Source organism: Dermacentor andersoni, chromosome 1, assembly GCF_023375885.2.
Source record: "Dermacentor andersoni chromosome 1, qqDerAnde1_hic_scaffold, whole genome shotgun sequence".
NCBI classification, from domain to species: Eukaryota; Metazoa; Arthropoda; class Arachnida; order Ixodida; family Ixodidae; genus Dermacentor; species Dermacentor andersoni.
This window is the reverse complement of record NC_092814.1, coordinates 333412846-333431577: the sequence shown is the minus strand read 5'-3', so window position 1 is coordinate 333431577 and position 18732 is coordinate 333412846. Positions and strand designations below refer to the sequence as shown.

At 47.0% G+C, this 18732-nt stretch overlaps 1 protein-coding gene across 1 annotated transcript in view; it reads left to right on the top strand.

The window, feature by feature from the left end:
* Positions 1 to 17467, top strand: part of LOC129381270 (uncharacterized) — a 116745-nt gene extending 99278 nt beyond the window's left edge. Inside the window, exon 9 of the mRNA XM_055064000.1 lies at positions 17125 to 17467. Within this exon, the coding sequence (XP_054919975.1) occupies positions 17125 to 17273 (149 nt within the window). The 3' untranslated portion in view covers positions 17274 to 17467. The remainder of the gene's footprint in view (positions 1 to 17124) is intronic.
* Positions 17468 to 18732: the final 1265 nt, after the last annotated feature.

Below are 18732 nucleotides of genomic sequence, written 5' to 3'. Positions count from 1 at the left end.
AGGAACTGTTGCTATACCTAAAACCACAAGGCGTTTACCATGCAAGGAGAGTCACGCGACGCGTTCAGATTTCCGAATCCGATTGGGAGTCCAGGCGAACCAGCTCCGTGGTTCTTACGTTCGCTCCAAATAAAGACCGCCCAGAGAAGATCAACTTGGGCTTCACAAGACACGAGACCATCGACTACGTTGAGACACTACCTCGGTGCTTCAAGTGTCAGCGCTATGGACATGTGGCCAAGTACTGCCGTGTTGAGCAGCGGTGCAAGAGATGTGGAGGACCGCACGATTTCAAAACATGCGCGTGCAGCGAGAACTTTCTATGTGCAAACTGTAGTGGTGGTCGTCCAGCTAGTTATAGCAAGTGTCCTACGCGGGCAGCGGCAATAAAGCGTAAGAAAACGTTTATCTTGGGGCCAACAAGAAACGATGAGAGAAATACGACAAAGAAAAAGACAGAAAGTCACAGAGAGTCAGACGAAATCAAATGGAGCTCAAGAACGAAAGAAGCCTGAAGCCTTCTCCAGGAATCCAGGACACAGTGGTGCCATCGCGCAGCGGACCGGCTAAAGCAGTCAAATCAGTGAACAGAGGCCCCGTAGACGAGAAGACTGCTGAACAACCGGAACAGCGAAGCTATGTGTCTGTACTGCAGCGACCCCAATCGCGTTGCGAAGAAAACACACCACAGGAGGACTGTCAGCAGGTGCTACGAGCTCTCTTCAAGGCGATCACACATAGAGAAGATGCCGGCGAGCTCGATGAAGGAAATGCTCGAAGTAGTCCTGGCGCTCGAGTCAGTGATTCTAAGCTCCGCCTCTTCTTAAAGCACCTAGCAATATGGATGCGGTCAGGACACAATGTTCACCATCTCGTCCACAGGTGCCACTTATTATGCAATGGAACTGTGCGGGTCTTGCGTGCCATTTACCTGAACTGTCGCTTTTCTTACGCAACATGCCTGTGCCAATATTGGCCCTGTCCGAGGCTGGTCTTCCAAGTTCCAGATCAATTGCTGGTTATGTCGCACATGGAAACAAAAGTATTCCGACATTTCTGAACGGAAGCGCCATGCTATATGTGAGACGTGAAATACCACATTACGTTCTACCAGTACAAGACCTTTGCAGCAGTGCTTTGGAAGTCACTGCTGTACAAGTGCGGCTGGGAAACCGAAGCCTCAGCGTGGCCTCCGTGTATGTGAGCTCTCGCCTGAAGGTATCGATGGGAGAAATTATAAGAGACCTCTGCAGCCGCTGCCCAGCTCCGAGGATTATATGTGGGGACTTCAACGCGCACCATACTCTCTGGGGCGACAAGGCGACTGATGCACGTGGAAAGCAAATTGTTAGTGCTTTAAACACCGAGGGTCTCTGTGTGGCAAATGACAAATAGCCAACGTTTTTTCGACCACCGGCCTCTTACAGTGTCATTGACTTGACGTTACACTCAACGGACATCCTCGCATCTTCAACGACTAGTAAAGATAGAATGGGCAGTGATCATTTTCCTGTCTTCGTTAACATTGCTGGATATAGAACCAACGGCCGAAAATCCTGTCCTGTGACGCATTGGGATACGTACAGGGACGGCCTAAGCGAATCATCTGGAGACCTGTTCGCGGACATGCTACGTAGCAAGAGATTGGCTACCGCTGAGCTGAAGCTACCCGATCACTTCCCCGCTCCGGATCTAAAGCTCGAAAACCTATGCGCTGCCCGTAGAAGAGCGGAACGGAGGCTGATGAGGACGAAGGGCGACCCACCAATGAAGACTATATATAACAGGATTAACGCAGTTATTCGACGTTATACAAGGAAACTAAGAAGAGATCAATGGGCATCATTTTGTGCAAGCCTATCGGTCTTCACGCCAGTTCCAAGGATATGGTGGGTCGTTAATAACCTTGCTGGAAACTTTCGACCAAACAAGCCATTTGAAGCCCTAGCATTAAAGTTAGGCAAGACACTCGCTTGTCTTGCGAATGCCTTCGCTGAAATATACTCTTCCGGCAGGTCAGCCGGCACAACCAACCCGCCTCCGCCGCTATCGTCGTCTCTAATGGATGCTCCTTTCACACTCAGAGAGCTGGAACTAGCTATGAGCAGCCTCCGACGTCGCTGTGCGGTGGGACCTGACCTTATCAGTAATCAGATGCTGACTAATCTACCGGTTGAGAGATGGCGTGATTTGCTGGCATTTTTTAACCAAGTCTGGGCCAGTGGGGCTATACAACATTTATGGAAGGTAGCATGGGTGGTACCGGTTCTGAAGCCTGGAAAGAATCCTGCAGCTCTGGACTCATACAGACCGGTATCACTGACCTCGTGTGCAGCGAAGCTAATGGAGAAGATGGCGTGCACAAGACTCACTTGGTATGTCGAGCAGGGTCGAAAACTACCATCGTGCATGACTGGGTTTCGGCAGCGTCTAAGCGCTCAAGACAATGTGCTGGACCTGCTAAGCCACATAAAACATTACAGTGCGGATGGCCTGTCGACACTTGCTGTTTTCATGGATGTTTCTAAGGCTTACGACTACGTGTCTGAAGGAGCCATCATCAGCCAGTTACAAGTTATAGGCGTCACGGGTCATCTCTTGCACTTCCTACATACGTTCCTCAATGATCGTGGCAATAGAGTTCGTCTTGGCGACACTTTGAGCGATGAAATACGTATATTTCGCGGTGTGCCACAACGGAGTGTTTTATCTCCCTTATTATTTAACATTGCCATGAGTAGCCTCCCAAGAGTACTAAACCATCGAATACCAGTGAAGATATCTATATATGCCGATGATATCTGCATATGGGTCTCCGGCTACCAGCATCGCCGCCTCGCACGAATAGCCCAAGAAGCAGTAAAAGCCATTCAGGGCCACTTGGCAACGATTGGATTATTACTATCAGCAGAGAAATCATCATTCGTACTATTTCCTGGAGTGAAAAGAAAATCTACACGCTTGACGCTGAATTTGGACGGATACCAGATTCGACAAGCCACCAACGTCCTATTTCTGGGCGTTACCTTAGACCACAGGCTACTCTGGCGCCGCGGTGTTGACCACGTTGTGGCGTCATCGTCACCCAGGCTACATGTGCTCAAGCGAGTCGCTGGCATACGCTGGGGCAACCACCCGACGTCGATGCTACGGCTACATGCAGCGTTGGTTACGAGTCGAATCCTGTATCACCTACCTCTGATGTCACCCTCAGACAGCCAATACGAGCGCTTAGAAGCCATCCACAGAAAAGGTATCCGGCTTTGTCTTGGAGTCCCTCAGTCAGCGTCAAACAAGAAAGTGCTCTACGAAGCTCAGTCACGCCCTCTACGACTTCAGGCTTCCCAGGCTCTGATGATCCAGCTACTACGATTGAGTGAGTCTACGCCCGGTAGAGCCCTCTTACGACGTTTAGGTAACAGGCCGCGCTCACATTTTTATGCAGCATTCGAGGACATTCGAGGACATCACATGCAACTTAAGTATACCACGATTGCAATCAAAGAGCTGCATTCCATCTGCAGAAGCCAAGTCATTAGTCCTAGAACACCTGAGCACGACTTACCCGAATCACCTACAAGTATACACAGATGGCTCTGTCAAGGCAGACGAAGACCGCTGTGCAGCTGCATTCTACATTCCCTCTCTAAGATATACGTGGTCTGGCCGTCTGGAGTGTATAGCCTCGTCGACAGTTGTGGAAGGAGTAGCAATAGCTTCTGCTCTGCGCAAACTAAAGACTTTGCCTCCGCAGAATGTGGTTGTCCTTACGGACGCAAAGGCCGCATTACAACTAGTATACCATGGTTTGCCATCCCTCAAGTTCCCACGCAAATCACTAGCCATCGTGAAAGAACTCAACAACAAAGGCTTCACAGTAAAGTTTCAGTGGATTCCCTCCCACATTGGTATCTCAGGAAACGAAAAAGCTGATGCGCTTGCATACGCAGCGTTCTATCATCCTCCCAAAATCAAGGCTCCAAAGAGTAATCAAGTGCAAAAATCTGACATTCGAAATCACTTTGAGTCGCTTTGGGTTCCACCGCATATGCCCTGCGTAACCAAGAGATTGCACCGAGAGGAAGCCACACTTCTATATCAAATAAGGACAGGATCTGCTAATACACCGGCCTGGTTATTTAAAACGGGGCGATTCAATTCTCCGAACTGTACGGCATGCAACGAGACAGGAGACATTTAGCACTTTTTGTGGTCCTGCCAGCAATTCCAAGATGAAAGAGACACTCTCCTGAAGAATCTGCAAAACAAGGACCTTCCGCATGCGCGCCTGCAACACCTTATATTTCCCGAGGGATCAGTTATAGCCCGCAAAGAAACTTCACGTCTCCTCATCGATTTCTTAAGAGAGACTGGTTTGATGGACATATGGTGAAACCCTTCAGCGGTATTGTGCGAGACGCTCAGGCGGAGCAATTGCCGGCCTTGTTCGCCAGGCTAAACCCGCCTGTTGCTACAATTCACCACCACCACCACCACCATCCTCGCGGGACCATGCCGATGGTGATAGTGCCGTCGAGACAAAATACAGAGCGGCAATACTGACTGCACAGGCGCTTTCACAGCGAAGCTGTGTACCTCTGGCCCGAAATGGATTTGTCGTGTCAGGGAGCAAAAATGCCGGCCGATCCCTGAGGTTGCGGAGTATCGGACTGTCATGCGGCGGAGGTGAAGCAGGCTTCGAGTGCTCCGCCAATAATAATAATAATAATAATAATAATAATAATAATAATAATAATAATAATAATAATAATAATAATAATAATAATGAAGATGCATTGTTTCCCGTCGATGGGTATGCTGGAATCGCACACGGCCTCACGCGCAGAAGGCACTGCCATATATGCAGAGGAGGAAATGTATGTATACTACCATACAACCTTAACTCGTAAAGGAGAGGGGCACCGACTGTGGGGTTGTGTGCTATACAAACGAAAGACGGAATTATGATATCCACTGCCTATATATATTCAGGCACACCCAACTGTGGTATTAAGAAGTTCATGACCACGCACTTTGCATTGGTTAGCCGCGATGACACTACCCTTGTGATCACCTTTGGAGGCTTCAATGTGGGCATTTCAAAATCAGAAAAGAAATGGTTCACTGAGCTTGTGCAAGAAGAATTTGGCTTGAAGTGCTAGACCAATCAAAGTAATTCAATAAGTAACAACGGTCGTGCATAGATTCTACTTTGGCCAAGATTATATCTAAGGTTGTAACCGGGCCAACCCGTATATGTAACAGTAATCACAAGGCTATCGTCACTACCATTACCAAATGGGGAAAATAAATACATGACCCCTTGCGTAATCCTGTCTGATGTGCTACAGCTTAGCTGGTCATCCACCTTCACAGAGTGGAATGGCTCCTAATATTTTTTTTTCTTTTTGCGTCGGTTTCGCTTTCAGAAAGTGATAATGGCAGCAGTGCCATTCAACGTTGTCTCTGTGGTTATAAATAAGATTCAAATAAACTCTAGATCCGCGCCGTGCTTGCTTAGTGTCTGTGGTGTTGGGCTGCTAAGCACGAGGTCGCGGGATCAGATCCCGGCCACGGCGGCAGCATTTCGATGGGGACGGAATGCGAAAACATCCGTGTACTTAGATTTAGGTGCAAGTTAAGGAGTCGAAATTATTCGGAATCTCCCATTACCATGAGCCTCATAATCAGATTGTGAGCTTGACACGTAAAAAGCCCATAATGTTAACGTCGATATTTCATTTGCATGCGAGAATAGGTACAAGTAAGGAAATGCTAGCTTCTCACACACACCTATACATAAAAACATATTTTCACCACACACTCTCTCTCTCTCTCTCAAGCACACAGACCTAAAGATAACTGGCATCTTCACCTCCACGCACATTTAGATGCGCCCACGCATGCACACACACAGAAAAATGTGTGCACGCACGCGCCGACACTGAAATGCGCGCGTACACAAATGCGCGTGTGCACGCAGACGGATAAACGCGCTCGTTCGCACGCAGATTCAAATACGGAGACACAAGCACGGGCGAACACACAAACTCAAGTACACGCGCATGCAAACTCAAGACGTGCACACGCATATACACTCCCTCTCCCTCCCTGCTGCCTCTCAAAACGCTACTGCGTGCAGAGTGAATCACACTTGCACTGCAATTACAGTTCCAACACCAGCTCTAATTAATCACGTTACAGATTAAATTTCGTGCTTCATGAAGTCAATAGGGCTATGTTTTTATATATACTGACTACAAAAGTGCAGTTAGTGTAGGAAGTCGCCATTTTTTACTTGGATTAGAATAGTTTAGCTCCGCCTACCTACCTGTCCTGACGCTCCTGAGGAAGTTCCCAGCAGGCTCTGCTTCGCTGAGCACTATCGAGTTGTCCCACAAGCCATGACCAGAGTCCTGCTTTATACATCTACACCTGTGCCTTATGGTGACTGTGTTGTGTCTCCTCTCGCGCAAGTCCTCCTTGTTCATCACGTTGCTCTTCAGCAAACCATCGTCAGTATCACCAACAACTCTACCAGCCTTCAGCTCGTCAACTTAGGCGTCCGTGACCACGTCCTACCACAAAGCATAGCCTTATGTACGCTGTCTTCCTCCCAAGTTTGCCTATTTTCAGCCTCAGCTGCTTATATTACGTCGTCTCCCGTTGACTCTTCTTCTTTGCCGGCTGTTCTTTCTCAGCTCACAAACGTTATTGCTCCCGAACTTCCGCCTCACCACGCCAACTAGCTGCTCTCCGCGTTCAGCGACATTTCTGACCTGGGCCGCCCTTTCGGCCTGACCGCTCTCACGACACACCATACTGACATGGGTGACGCACACCCTATTCACAGGCGACCATACTGTCGGTCCTTGCACGAACGAGAAGTCATTCCAACGGAGGTCGAGAAGATTCTCTCTCGATGACTCGTTGAACCATCATCCAGTCGTCCCCTGTCATTCTAGTTAAAAAGGACGCCAGCTGGTGTTTCTGCGTGGATTACCGGCACCTCAACAAGATCACCAATAAAGACGTTTATCCCCTATCACGCGTTGATCATTCCCTCGACTGCCTCCAAGGCGCGAAGTACTTTTCTTCCATCGACCTTGGTTCCGCTTACTGGCAGACTGCGTCGACGACATGGACCGAGAGAAAACCGCCTTTATAACACTCGATGGCCTATACAAGTTCAAATTTATATCATTCGGCTTATGTAATGTTCCATCTACTTTTGAATGCATGATGGACACACTCCTTCATAACCTCAATTGCTTCATCTGTATTTGCTACTTAGATGATGATCGTTGTTTTTGTTCCTACATTTGCCACGCACCCGGAGTGCCTCTCGCTCGTTCTTTCTGCTTTTCCCAATGCTGGCCTTCAACTTAATTCGTCTAAATGTCACTTAGGACGGCGCTAAATTACTATCCGCGGTCATATTTTTCATTCATCTGGTGTGCGCCCAGACCCGGGAAAAGCTCGTGCCGTACAGAAGTTTCCCGTGCCAACATGTTCTAAATATGTCCGGAGCTTCATGGGCCTGTTCTCGTACTTCCGCCGCTTCATGCACAATTTTTCGGAGGTCACTCGTCCTCTGCTCTTCTGAAGGCAGATGCTTCATTTTCTTGGGGACCTGAACAAGCAACTGCCTTCTCGAAGCTTATCTCTCTCCTTACATCTCCATTTCTTGTGCACTTGGACCAGACTGCTTCAAGAGAAGTCAGCACTGATGCCAGCGGTCATGAAATCGGTGCCATTTTTTGCCAACGTCAACGACGCCACGACCGCGTCATTGCCTACGCCAGCTGTCTGCTTTCTCCAGCTGAGCGGAATTATTTCTCTACTGAACGTGAGTGCCTTGCACTTCTCTAGGCAGTGGCAAAATAGCGCCCTTATCTATGTGGTCGGCCCTTTACATTCACCACAGACCACCATGCGCTCTGCTGGCTTTCGTCCCTCAAAGATTCTACCGATCGCCTAGGTCACGGCGCTACGCCTACAGGAATACTCGTGCACAGTTGCTTACAAGTCCGATCGTTTATACCAAGATGCCGACTGCTTGTGCCGCCATCCAGACGATGTTCCTGCGACCTTTGCTTCTGCTCTGTATTTTCTCTATTTGCTTAGCTGACCTTGCTACCGAACAGCGCCGAGATCCAAGCATACGTGGTATCATGGAAAAGTTCACGTCTAGGTCATGTGACCTTTCTCTTGGTATGTTCCTACTCAAAGACGGCATTTTATATCGGCGTAGCATGTACCCCAGTGGATTAGATGGTGCTGGTCATTACGCGGCATGTTCGCACTGCTATTCTGTCCAAGCTACACGATCTACCAACTTTTGGTCACCTCGGGGAATCAGTACGTACGACCGTGTCCGGCGACGATTCTTTTGGCCTGGTATGCACGGATCTGGCCGCCGCTACGTCGTTTCTTGCGAGTTATGTCAGCGCCAGAAGAAACCATCTGAGCTCACTGTTGGTTTACTCCTACCTCTTGGCGTTCCTACCGAACCCTTCTATCGTGTTGGTGTAGATCTCTTGGTACCTTTCCCCAGATCTGGCTGATGCAACAAGTGTATTGCCGTCGCAACACGTTATACAACTTGGTTCGCGTTCCCCAGAGCCCTTCCAACTGACGTAATTTAATTATGGGGTTTAACATGCCAAAACCCCTTTCTGATTATGAGGCACGCCATAGTGGAGCACTCCGGAAATTTCGACCACCTGGGGATCTTTAACGTGCACCTAAATCTAAGTACACGGGTGTTTTCGCATTTCGCCCCCATCGAAATGCGGCCGCCGTGGCCGGGATTCGTTCCCGCTACCTCGTGCTCAACAGCCCAAAACCATAGCCACTGAGCAACCACGGCGGGTAAACTTCCAACTAGCGTAGCCTACTTATTGTTGTAATGCATAACGTCATTGTTCGCCCCGGCGCTCCTCGTCAACTTCTTACCGACAGGGGTCGCTCCTTTCTCTTTACCTCGGAGGACGAGGTCCTCCGAGGTATGTGGAAAGGTGTAATGGTTCCAGGACTTACTTTTGAAAACCTGGTTGTTTACTCTAAATCAGGGGTACAATCAGGACTCGATCGATGGTGTTATGATTGGGGGTTCAATCCTATCGCTCGTGATCCGTTGTCAAGATTGGAGTCAGGCATGAATTAGAAAGTAGCTGGCCCACGCCGTCGTCCAACTTATCCACGCTAAGGACGTTGATGAAGGGAAGGACTGCTTCTCATCGAGAACGAGGAATATGGGTTTATTTACAGTATTTATATCAGTCTGACATGACTGCATTGAGAAAGTACATCAGTCTAACATGACTGCTTGATAGAGAGTGTCCTGAGCAGCCGCACAACAACGGTTTTTAAACAATCGGTCCTCCCCCGATACCCAGGTGACGGAAACGGCCGTCCAAGCACCGTGGGCGAGTTGACCAGGCACCAAGCACCATAGCGGAGACGACCCGGCACCGTAGGGGCATTTATTCCCCGAACTGCAGCGCGCCCGCCGGCCGCCCATTGTCTGGCGTCTTGGTCGGCGCGTGGGAAGGGGTGTCAGTAGACGTTCCCGCGGCTCAGTAACAATAGTTGGTCCGCCGAGCCGGTTTAGTTACAATGGCGACTTCGTCAAGCTCGGCTCCAGCGACGGAGAGTTGAGGACGCACGTGTTGTTGTTCACACACAGTCGACTTAGTCACGCCGTGGCTAAAGGTGTGCGGCGACGCTGCCGGAATGTTGCCTCCAGAGTCGCAACTGGTTGGCAAAACTTGCACTACAGCTGGCCGTTCTTAACAATGGGAATCAAAGGTCAGTGGGTCGCCTCGCATTGGGCGCTCACGGGAAGACTACAAATGAAGCTGTGCAGGTTGATATGGGTTGAACTAGTTTTGAAGTGAGGGAAGCTCGCAGTAAAATTGAGTATGAAGAACGGCTGAGGAATATGGAAGAAAGTTCTTGGGCTGGGAGAGTGTTGACATATCTGCACAGGAAAAACATTGATTCGCAGTGGAGGAAAAGAACTAGGAAACTTACCAGCAAGTATGCGGCCTGTAGGGTGGGCAACACAGCAACAAAGAACGCCAAGCTGAAAGTCAGAGAGGCTGAAATAATCTCATGGGTTGCGGCAATGGAAAAGAAACCTGCCATGGCTAACTACTTAAGAGGAAAAAACGAAATCAGGAAAGAAACCATTTATGATAACTCAAACGGAAGCTCATTACTTTTCGAAGCGAGATCGGGAGGCCTTAGAACACGTTAGTATAAAGCCTGATATAAGAAGGAAGAAGAAGCATGTGCTAGCTGCGGTAAAGCTAGAGAAACTATGGAGCATGGTTTATTAGAATGTGAAGACGTCTATCCAGCCGTTGATTTAGGCACCACCGGCCTGCTTGAAGCCCTAGGGTTAAGCGGGAGCAGTGGAAAAGTAAACAAGTTTAAAACAATTAAATTCTGGGGTTTTACGTGCCAAAACCACTTTCTGATTATGAGGCACGCCGTAGAGGAGGACTTAGAGGACCGTAGATTTCGCCCCCATCGAAATGTGGCCGCCGTGGCCGGGATTTGATCCCGCGACCTCGTGCTCAGCAGCCTAACACCATAGCCACTGAGCAACCACGGCGGGTAAACTAAACATGTCCGCAATAGGCATTAGTAAGAGGCGATTGGAAGATTGGCGGAAGAACAGTAGGGAAACGACAAAAAAACAGAGACGTACAAAAGCACAGTTCGCAATGGGGGATCAGGAATTTTGGGTTTGGTAGTCCATAGTGTTTTTTTATTGTTTAACCTAGGTAGGACATTAGGCAGTATAATAGCAAGAGCTTGGTGGCGCAACCCACCGCCCCGTTCCAAAGGGGATGCTCATAACATCCATCCATCCATCCAGCTGTGGGCGACTTCCTCCATCCTTGTTCAATCAAGCACAAATTTACTAATGCATGTCATCCGCAGACCAATGGTCTTACGGAGCGACTTCATCGAATATTAACAGACAAGTTCTCCATATATGTTTCTGATGACCATCGTGACTGGGATACTGCTCGCCCGTTTGTTATATTAGCGTACAATTCATCACGCCACCGCACTGCACGTTACTCGCCATTTTATTTGTTGTGCGGCCGAGATTCAGTATTGCTTTTTAATACAATACTGCCTACCCCCCCCCCCTCAGGAGTCCGTGTCTCAGTATGCAAGCGATGTCATTGCTCGATCCCAAGAAACACACCAAGTTGCTCACCGTCGCCTTTGTGCTTCTCAGAACAAGAGTAAAAGCATTTGTGACAGTAGTCACCGGGACGCCGATTATATTCTCGGGGATCTTGTCCCTCTTCGATGTCCCACCCGCCGTTTCGGCCTCTCGGAAAAACTGATATCCCGCTACTCCGGAGCTTACCGGGTCCTCTGTCAGGTAACCTACGTAACCTACAATATGTCTCCGGTCACACCTACTACTCGCTCCATCCAGACTTCCCATGACGTCGTTCAGGTCAGCCGCCTAAAACGCTACCAGTCCTTTTCTGCCTAAAAAGCAGCGGGACGGCGCTTCCACGCCAAGTGGAAATATGTTGCGCAGCTCTGCACAAAGCTGAGGAAGATGAGCACGAGCTTAGGTCTGAAGAAGTGAACGCTTTAATGACTAACCTGCTGTAGGCTTGGCGTTGTCAATTACTGCAAATTACTGTACAATCTGTAAATAAAAAAATAGGGGGTTTTACGTGACAAGACCACAATCTGATTATGAGGCATGGCGTAGTTGGGGAATCTGGAAAATTTCGACCACCTGGGCATCTTTAACGTACACATAAATCTAAGTACACGTGTGTCTTCGCATTTCGCCCCCATCCAACTGCGGCCGCCATAATGTATACGCGCTACTCGTCTTGCTTCTTCTCTCAGCAAAATTATTAGTCTAAACCTAACTTAACGGGAAGCTTTAGCTCCTACCTGGGTAATCATCAATCCTTTCTTCTTACAACCACTGCAGCGCAATTCATGAGTTATGTTTGTTGCTAATGGGTCGCAAGCCCCAAGGGTAGCGTTGGCCTGGCGGCCTGGGGCACAACTGGAAGCATCCGAAGGTCCTGGCAAAGCATGAGTCGACTGCTAACAGAACAACTTGTTTATTCTAGCATCGCAAAAGAGCGGTCGGTCATGTCGGCCGAAGTGGAGAGACGGGAGAGCACGTTACTCGACCGAAGAAATCGGAGCCTCCCTCGGCGTCCGGGGCAGCTGTTTTTATACTCTCGGAGTCGAGGGCAAGAAGGAACGGCTTGCGCGAGGCGCCCGTGACGGCGGGGCACGGACACGCTGAGAGACACGTTGAGACAAGAAGTGACGCATCCGCCGGGCCGGCGCCGGTCAGACCTCCTCGCTTCACAGTGGGGGAGCTCCTCTCCCCGGCTGCCGCGCTTTGACAAGCGTGGGCCCCAACATGCACACACACTCACACACACGCACGAAGACACGTGGCATTGAAACATGCCTGGACGTGCTTGGCAGGAAGCGTTACGGCAGCGCTGAACGGGCCAAAATGTCCGCCGCTTTGAATGAAGCCCCGGCGTCTGATGCATCCGCGCCGGCTATACCGCGCGTCGTAGGCGAAACGTAACATGTTGAACGTAAAAGAAACAGTTAAAATTAGATTTCAGAAAGCCCATTTTTATTTAGCTTCCACTTTTCTAAATTCTAAAAAAAAAATGCGAGATCTCAAGAAACAATACTCAAAGTATACGACTCTGTACCTCAGCAACTAAAAACGATATCGGAATTCTCTAAGCTGCACCTAATATTTCATTTAATGCAGACAAAAATGATATATCATATGCCACCCTGAAATACACCACTAACTCCTGAATATGGTATTCGCCAAATCTTAACACGTATTGTAACTTCACATAAGTTATAAATTCAAACATCTAATTTGTCCGATTGAGATGCTCCAAGGGATGCAGTTTAGAGGGATGCGATATCAGTTTTTATCCGAACTAACGGATTTGTAAACTTCGTACTTCCTTTTCAAATTTGCCGATTTCCGATAATTCTTGTCAATAATGGCATGGCCTAGATCAAAATTATTATTGCAGCGATCACTGTGATCTAACGTTCTCTCTTGAATGCAAGAATTCTCATTCATATCGGTTGAGCGATTTTCTCATAAAATCATTTATGCGTTTTACATGTATTTGAGCAGCCGGCATCGAAGAAGTGCCCGAGCTAAAGCTTCCTCTTATTGAATCACACTGGTTCTTAGAAAACACAAGAAAACGCTGACTATACGGAAGCCCGCGGCCGCAGTTGTGCACAAATAAACAGGAAAAACAACGATAAAAAGGGAACCCAACGCAAGCTTTGCGGGAGCTGTTATCTCGGCCAGACATCTCACCCGGAATGCCGACGAGCTGTCTGGTAAGGTGTCTAGCAAAATCGTCGATTCATTGCAAGTCGAGCAAGTGGCAGGTTGTCTTCAACATAAGGCTGATTCATAAGCGCGCTCGTTTCCAAGTGCCGAGAGGAAGCAACAGTCTCAGGGTGTGCTTCTTTTTATTGTGTTTTCTTTAGTAGTGCGTCATGGCATACGTCACGGCGCGAATTTCAAATCTTTAAGGTTGATACGCCACGTGGTGGCGAAAAAAGAAACTAATCGCCTGTCCAGAATTCCTGGGTATGTCATGCAAGCGGCGACCTTTCTCGACATCAGATGCACGAAACAGTGTTTTCAGTTGCTCAGGCTTTGAAAACTGCAATGCAAGATTACTCTAAGTACCATGAGTGCACTACGCGCCTTTGCCGCGTCGTCAGCGTCACATGCCAGTGTTCTCATTGCCGCCGTTTGGAGCGCTGTTTGCCTTACGACGGCCGCCCGGTGCTTTTACCGGGAGGGCCGTTTTAAAGAAAGGAAAGGCCGCGAAATATACGTAGCGATTATTGTTCGAAGACAAATCGCACAATTTACTACTGTTTCTTAACATGTGCGCTCCCTCAGCTTATCATCCCAGTGTCTAAAACGTTCCTAGTCGGAGCGGCTGATGCGCAATGTCGTTGACGACAGAGTTTCTTTCTGAGCCGATTGACATCGTCAGCGTCATCCCATTTTATGTCCACTGCCTCCGAGGACAAAGGCCTCTCCCTGCGATCTCCAATTACCCTGCCCTGGGCCAACCGATTCTAACTAGCGCCCGCGAATTTCCTAATTTCATTGCCCCACCTAGTCTTCGGCCGTCCTCGACTGTGCTTCCCTTCTCTTGGTACCCATTCTGTCACCATAATGGTCACACGGTTATCTAATCTGCGCATTACATGAAGTGCCCAGCGTCATTTTTTCTCTTAATGTCAATTAGAATATCGTCTATACCCGTTTGCTCTCTGATCGAAACCGCTCTCTTTCGGTCTGTTAAAGTAATGCCTAGCATTCTTCGTTCCATCGCTCTTTGCGCGGCCCCTAACTTGTTCTCAAACTCCTTTGTCAGTCTCCAAGTCTTTGCTCACTATGTAAGCACCAGTAAAATGAACTGATTGTACACCTTCCTTTTCAACGATAATGGTAAGCTTCCAGTCAGGAGCTCACGATGTGTGCCGCATGCGATCGAACCCATTTTTATTCTTCCGTAAATTTTCTTCTCATGGTCAGGGTTCCCTGTGATTAGTTGACCTAGGTAAACGTACTCCTTGCAGACTCTACAGGCTGACTTGCGATCCTGAACTCTTGCTCCCTTGCGCGGTTATTCATCATTTTCTTTGTCTTCTGCATATTAATATTCAACCCCACTCCTACACTCTCCCTGTTAAGGTCCTCAATCATTTGTTGTAACTCATCTGCAGTGTTGCTGAATAGAACAAGGTCATCGCCAAACCGAAGGTTGCTGAGATATTCGCCGTCGATCTTTACTCCTAAACCTTCCCAGTTTAATAGCTTGAATACTTCTTCCAAGCACGCAGTGAACAGCGTTGGAGAGATTCTGTCTCCTTGTCTGACCCCTTTCTTTATAGCTATCTTCCTACTTTTCTGGTGTAGAATTAAGGTGGCAGTGGAATCTCTGTAGATATTTTTCAGGGAATTTACGTAAGCGGTCTGTACTCCTTGATTGCGCAGTGCATCTATGACTACTGGTATCTCCACTGAATCAACTGCGTTTTCGTAATCTATGAAAGCCATATAGAGAGGCTTATATTACTCTGCCGATTTCTCGATAACCTGATTAATGTCATGGATGTGATCCATTGTAGAGTATCCCTTCCTGGAGCCAGCCTGTTCCCTTGGTTGACTAAAGTCCAGTGTTGCCCTCATTCTATTGGAGACTATCTTGTTAAATGTTTTATATAATACTGGGAGTAAGCTAATGGGCCTTTAATTTTTCAGCTCTTTAACGTTTCTTTTTTTGTGATTATAATGTTTGCATTGTTCCAGTTTTCCGGGACCCTTCCAGTCGATAGACACTTCGTATAGAGAGCCGCCAGTTCTTCAAGCATTATGTCTCCACCATCTTTGATTAAATCGACTTATTCCATCTTCTCCTACCGCTTTTGCCCATTTGATGTCTTGTAAGGCCCTTGTGACTTCACCTCTAGTTATAGGAGTTTCTGTATCCTGTTCATTATTGTTTCGAATCGAGTACTCCTGAGTCCTCTTGGTACTGTACACGTCAGTAGAGAATTTTTCCGCTGCCTTTATTATACCTTCGAGACCGCTGATGACAGTATCCTGCTTATCCTTCAGTGCATGCCTTGATCTTGGTTTGTCCTATGCCAAGTTTCCTTCTCGCTGATTTCATGCTGCGTTCATTTTTTACGGCTTCTTCAGTTTTTCTGATGTTGTAATCTCGAATACCACTTATTTTCTCCTTGTTAATCAGTTTTGAGAGTTCCGCGAATTTTATCTTATCTCTTGAGTTGGACACTTTCATTTTTTGTCGTTTCTTTATTAGGTTCTTTGTTACTTGGCAGAGCTTGCCTACTGGTCGCCTTAGTGCCTTGCCTCCCACTTCGAGTGCTGCCTCTGAAGCATGCCTCGTTACAGTTTCATTCATTACCTCTATATCATCATCATCATCTCTGTGTTCAAAGGCTGCATATTTGTTTGCATGTGCCAGCCTAAATTTGTCTGCTTTTACTCTTACTGCCTCTAAGTTGACTTGTTTCTTGTTGACCAATTTTACTCTTTCTCTGTTCCAGTTGAGGTGAATCCTAGCCCTCACTAACCTATGATCACTGCACTTTACCCTACCTATCACTTCTACATCCTGCACTATGCTGGGATCTGCAGAAAGCATGAAATCAATTTTTTTGAGCTAAGCACGCCTATGTAGAAAAGTCACACAGAATGCCTAGGTAACTTCAATTGTGGGGTTTGCCGTCCCGAAACTGCCGAATGAGCTATGAGGAACTCCTTACAGTAGAGGGAGCTACAAAGTGAGATTTGTCAATGCAGCTTTGTTGAGATGTGATGAATTTGGCGGTAGGCAGTTCGCTGCTAGCTGCTTGTGCAGGTAGGTCTGAATGACTGTACTGAAACGAATGGACGAAGTCTGTACTTTCTGTACAGACTTCCGGAGTTGTCCTGTCATTAAAAACAAACCTCTGAATTAGAAATAACCACACGCACCATATTGATTCATGATCCTGTTCTCCACGACAGCCAACTTGTATCTGATAAAGTGATATCGGGCCCTTGGCGTTATAGCAGATTCCGTTTTCAGGACGTCCAGGCCTTATTAGACTTCCTAACAGTACGGGTCCGCGCTGTAGACTTTGAGTCACCATGCCAATTGTGTTTTTTGCATCTTCTTTCTCTCGACATTGTCATCAGTTATGCGGTTTTTCTTTCCGTCTTCCTCTTTGTGTATTAAAAAGTAGCTCTCCAAAGGAATATACCTCTGCCCAACTTCGTCGTATTTTATTTCATCAAACTTTTGTTTCTATATATCTATTCTATTGCTTAGAGGACAAAAATAAGCTATGAACGAGTGCATAAATGCTTGCGGCAACTACATTGCACGATTATGTCTTTGACAATCTATTTAACCTCCAAGACAGTAAATAACGAGCTTAACGATGCACTGCTTGAAAAATATAACTTTTTCTGCGCCGTTCGCACTCAGCGACGAATTCTTTTTTTTTTTTCAGGGAAGCTGTCCCACCACAAGCACCTTCATGGGGGTGTAGAGTTCCTGGAGAGCATCCCTCATACTGGGAACGGTAAAGACTGGCGACAAGACCTAAAGAATTCTTACTTGCGTAAATGTGGCCAAGCAGTGAAGAACGAGCTTGAGTGAAAAATACCGCTATCACTCGTATACTGCGTGTACTGCATACACGGCGCCGAAGAAGCCTTCGCAGTACAGCAGCGCACCCCCCTCCCCTCCCAACAATATGCCCAAGTAAATACAACGATCATCATTAAAAAGTGTGACAAGAATATTAAAAAAATTATTGGCCTGTCTTAAGTGTGTTCAAGGTCCCTAAGGAAGCTCGCTTGTTATTTCTGTGAGGGTACTTGTCCATAATAGTTGTTGATGTAAAACACATGCTCGGTTTGTTGTTTGTTTAATAACTGTAGATAGACCTGAAGGTAAGCTACATTGGAGAGCCGGCAATCTCAAGACACAGTTCAGAAACTGAGGCTAGCCCTTTCCCTATCTCACGCGCGCACATGTACTCCAAACACACAAACATACTAAGCCTACAAGAAATACCCGAACTTAAGGAAAACAATGCAGTTAAATTGATGCTAAGCATCCGCGGTGAGTAGAGAAATTTATGTGAACTGTGCGTTAAGAACACTTTTACTCGCGCCCACGAAGATCATTTTTCAAGTAATCCTAACGTGAAGACTCAATGTAAGCAGAAATCACGAGAAAATGCAATCAAATCACATCAATCAGCTTGCTCTGCACAATAACATCCCATACGCTGTGAAACCATGACTATGATCCCAGATAAGGGCACTATCCGAATTCTCTACCTTATGTACAAGTAACAGTACTGTGACGCGATGGTTTAGCTCGCCAAAAAAGCCTTGGATTAGTGATTGTTTAGTACAGTCCATTAAAAAAACGAGATAATCTTCGTAAGAAACTTAAAGTCCAGCCTTTCAATAATGCGTTGCGATTGCGCTTCCACACTTATTCAAATGTTCTAACAGCAACTTTAAAAAAATGCAAAGCGTAATTACTACGAAAATAAAATAAGAAAAAATAGAATTGATACCAGACGAAACTGGCAGGTTATTAAAGAATTCTTCAAAATTAGTACAACTAAAAATCCCATATTGTGTGTGAACCACGATTCTGCTAATATTACTGACCCTCAAGACATAGCTAATGTTTTCAGTGACCATTTTAGTATTGCAGACGGTAGTCAGCCTGATTCAACGTTGCTTAGTTTTCCGCGCTGTCCTGATTCATTTTACCTGTTCCCACAATATCGCTAGATGTATGTAATATTATCAGTTCTCTTAAAGCAACCGGTCCAGGCCTCGACTTGATACGCCCCTCTAACATTAAGCTTGTGTCTAACGAAATCTCACCTGCGTTAGCATATATAGCAAGCAGATTATTTATAGATGGCATATTTCCTTATTGCCTCAAGACAGGTAAAGTAATCCCAGTTTTTTAAAAAAGGTGACCGTAAGTGCATGAATAATTATCGTCCCATCTGGATTTAATCTTTTTTTAGAAGGTAATCGAAAAACTAATACACAATAGCTTAACTAAACACTTATCCAAATTTAAT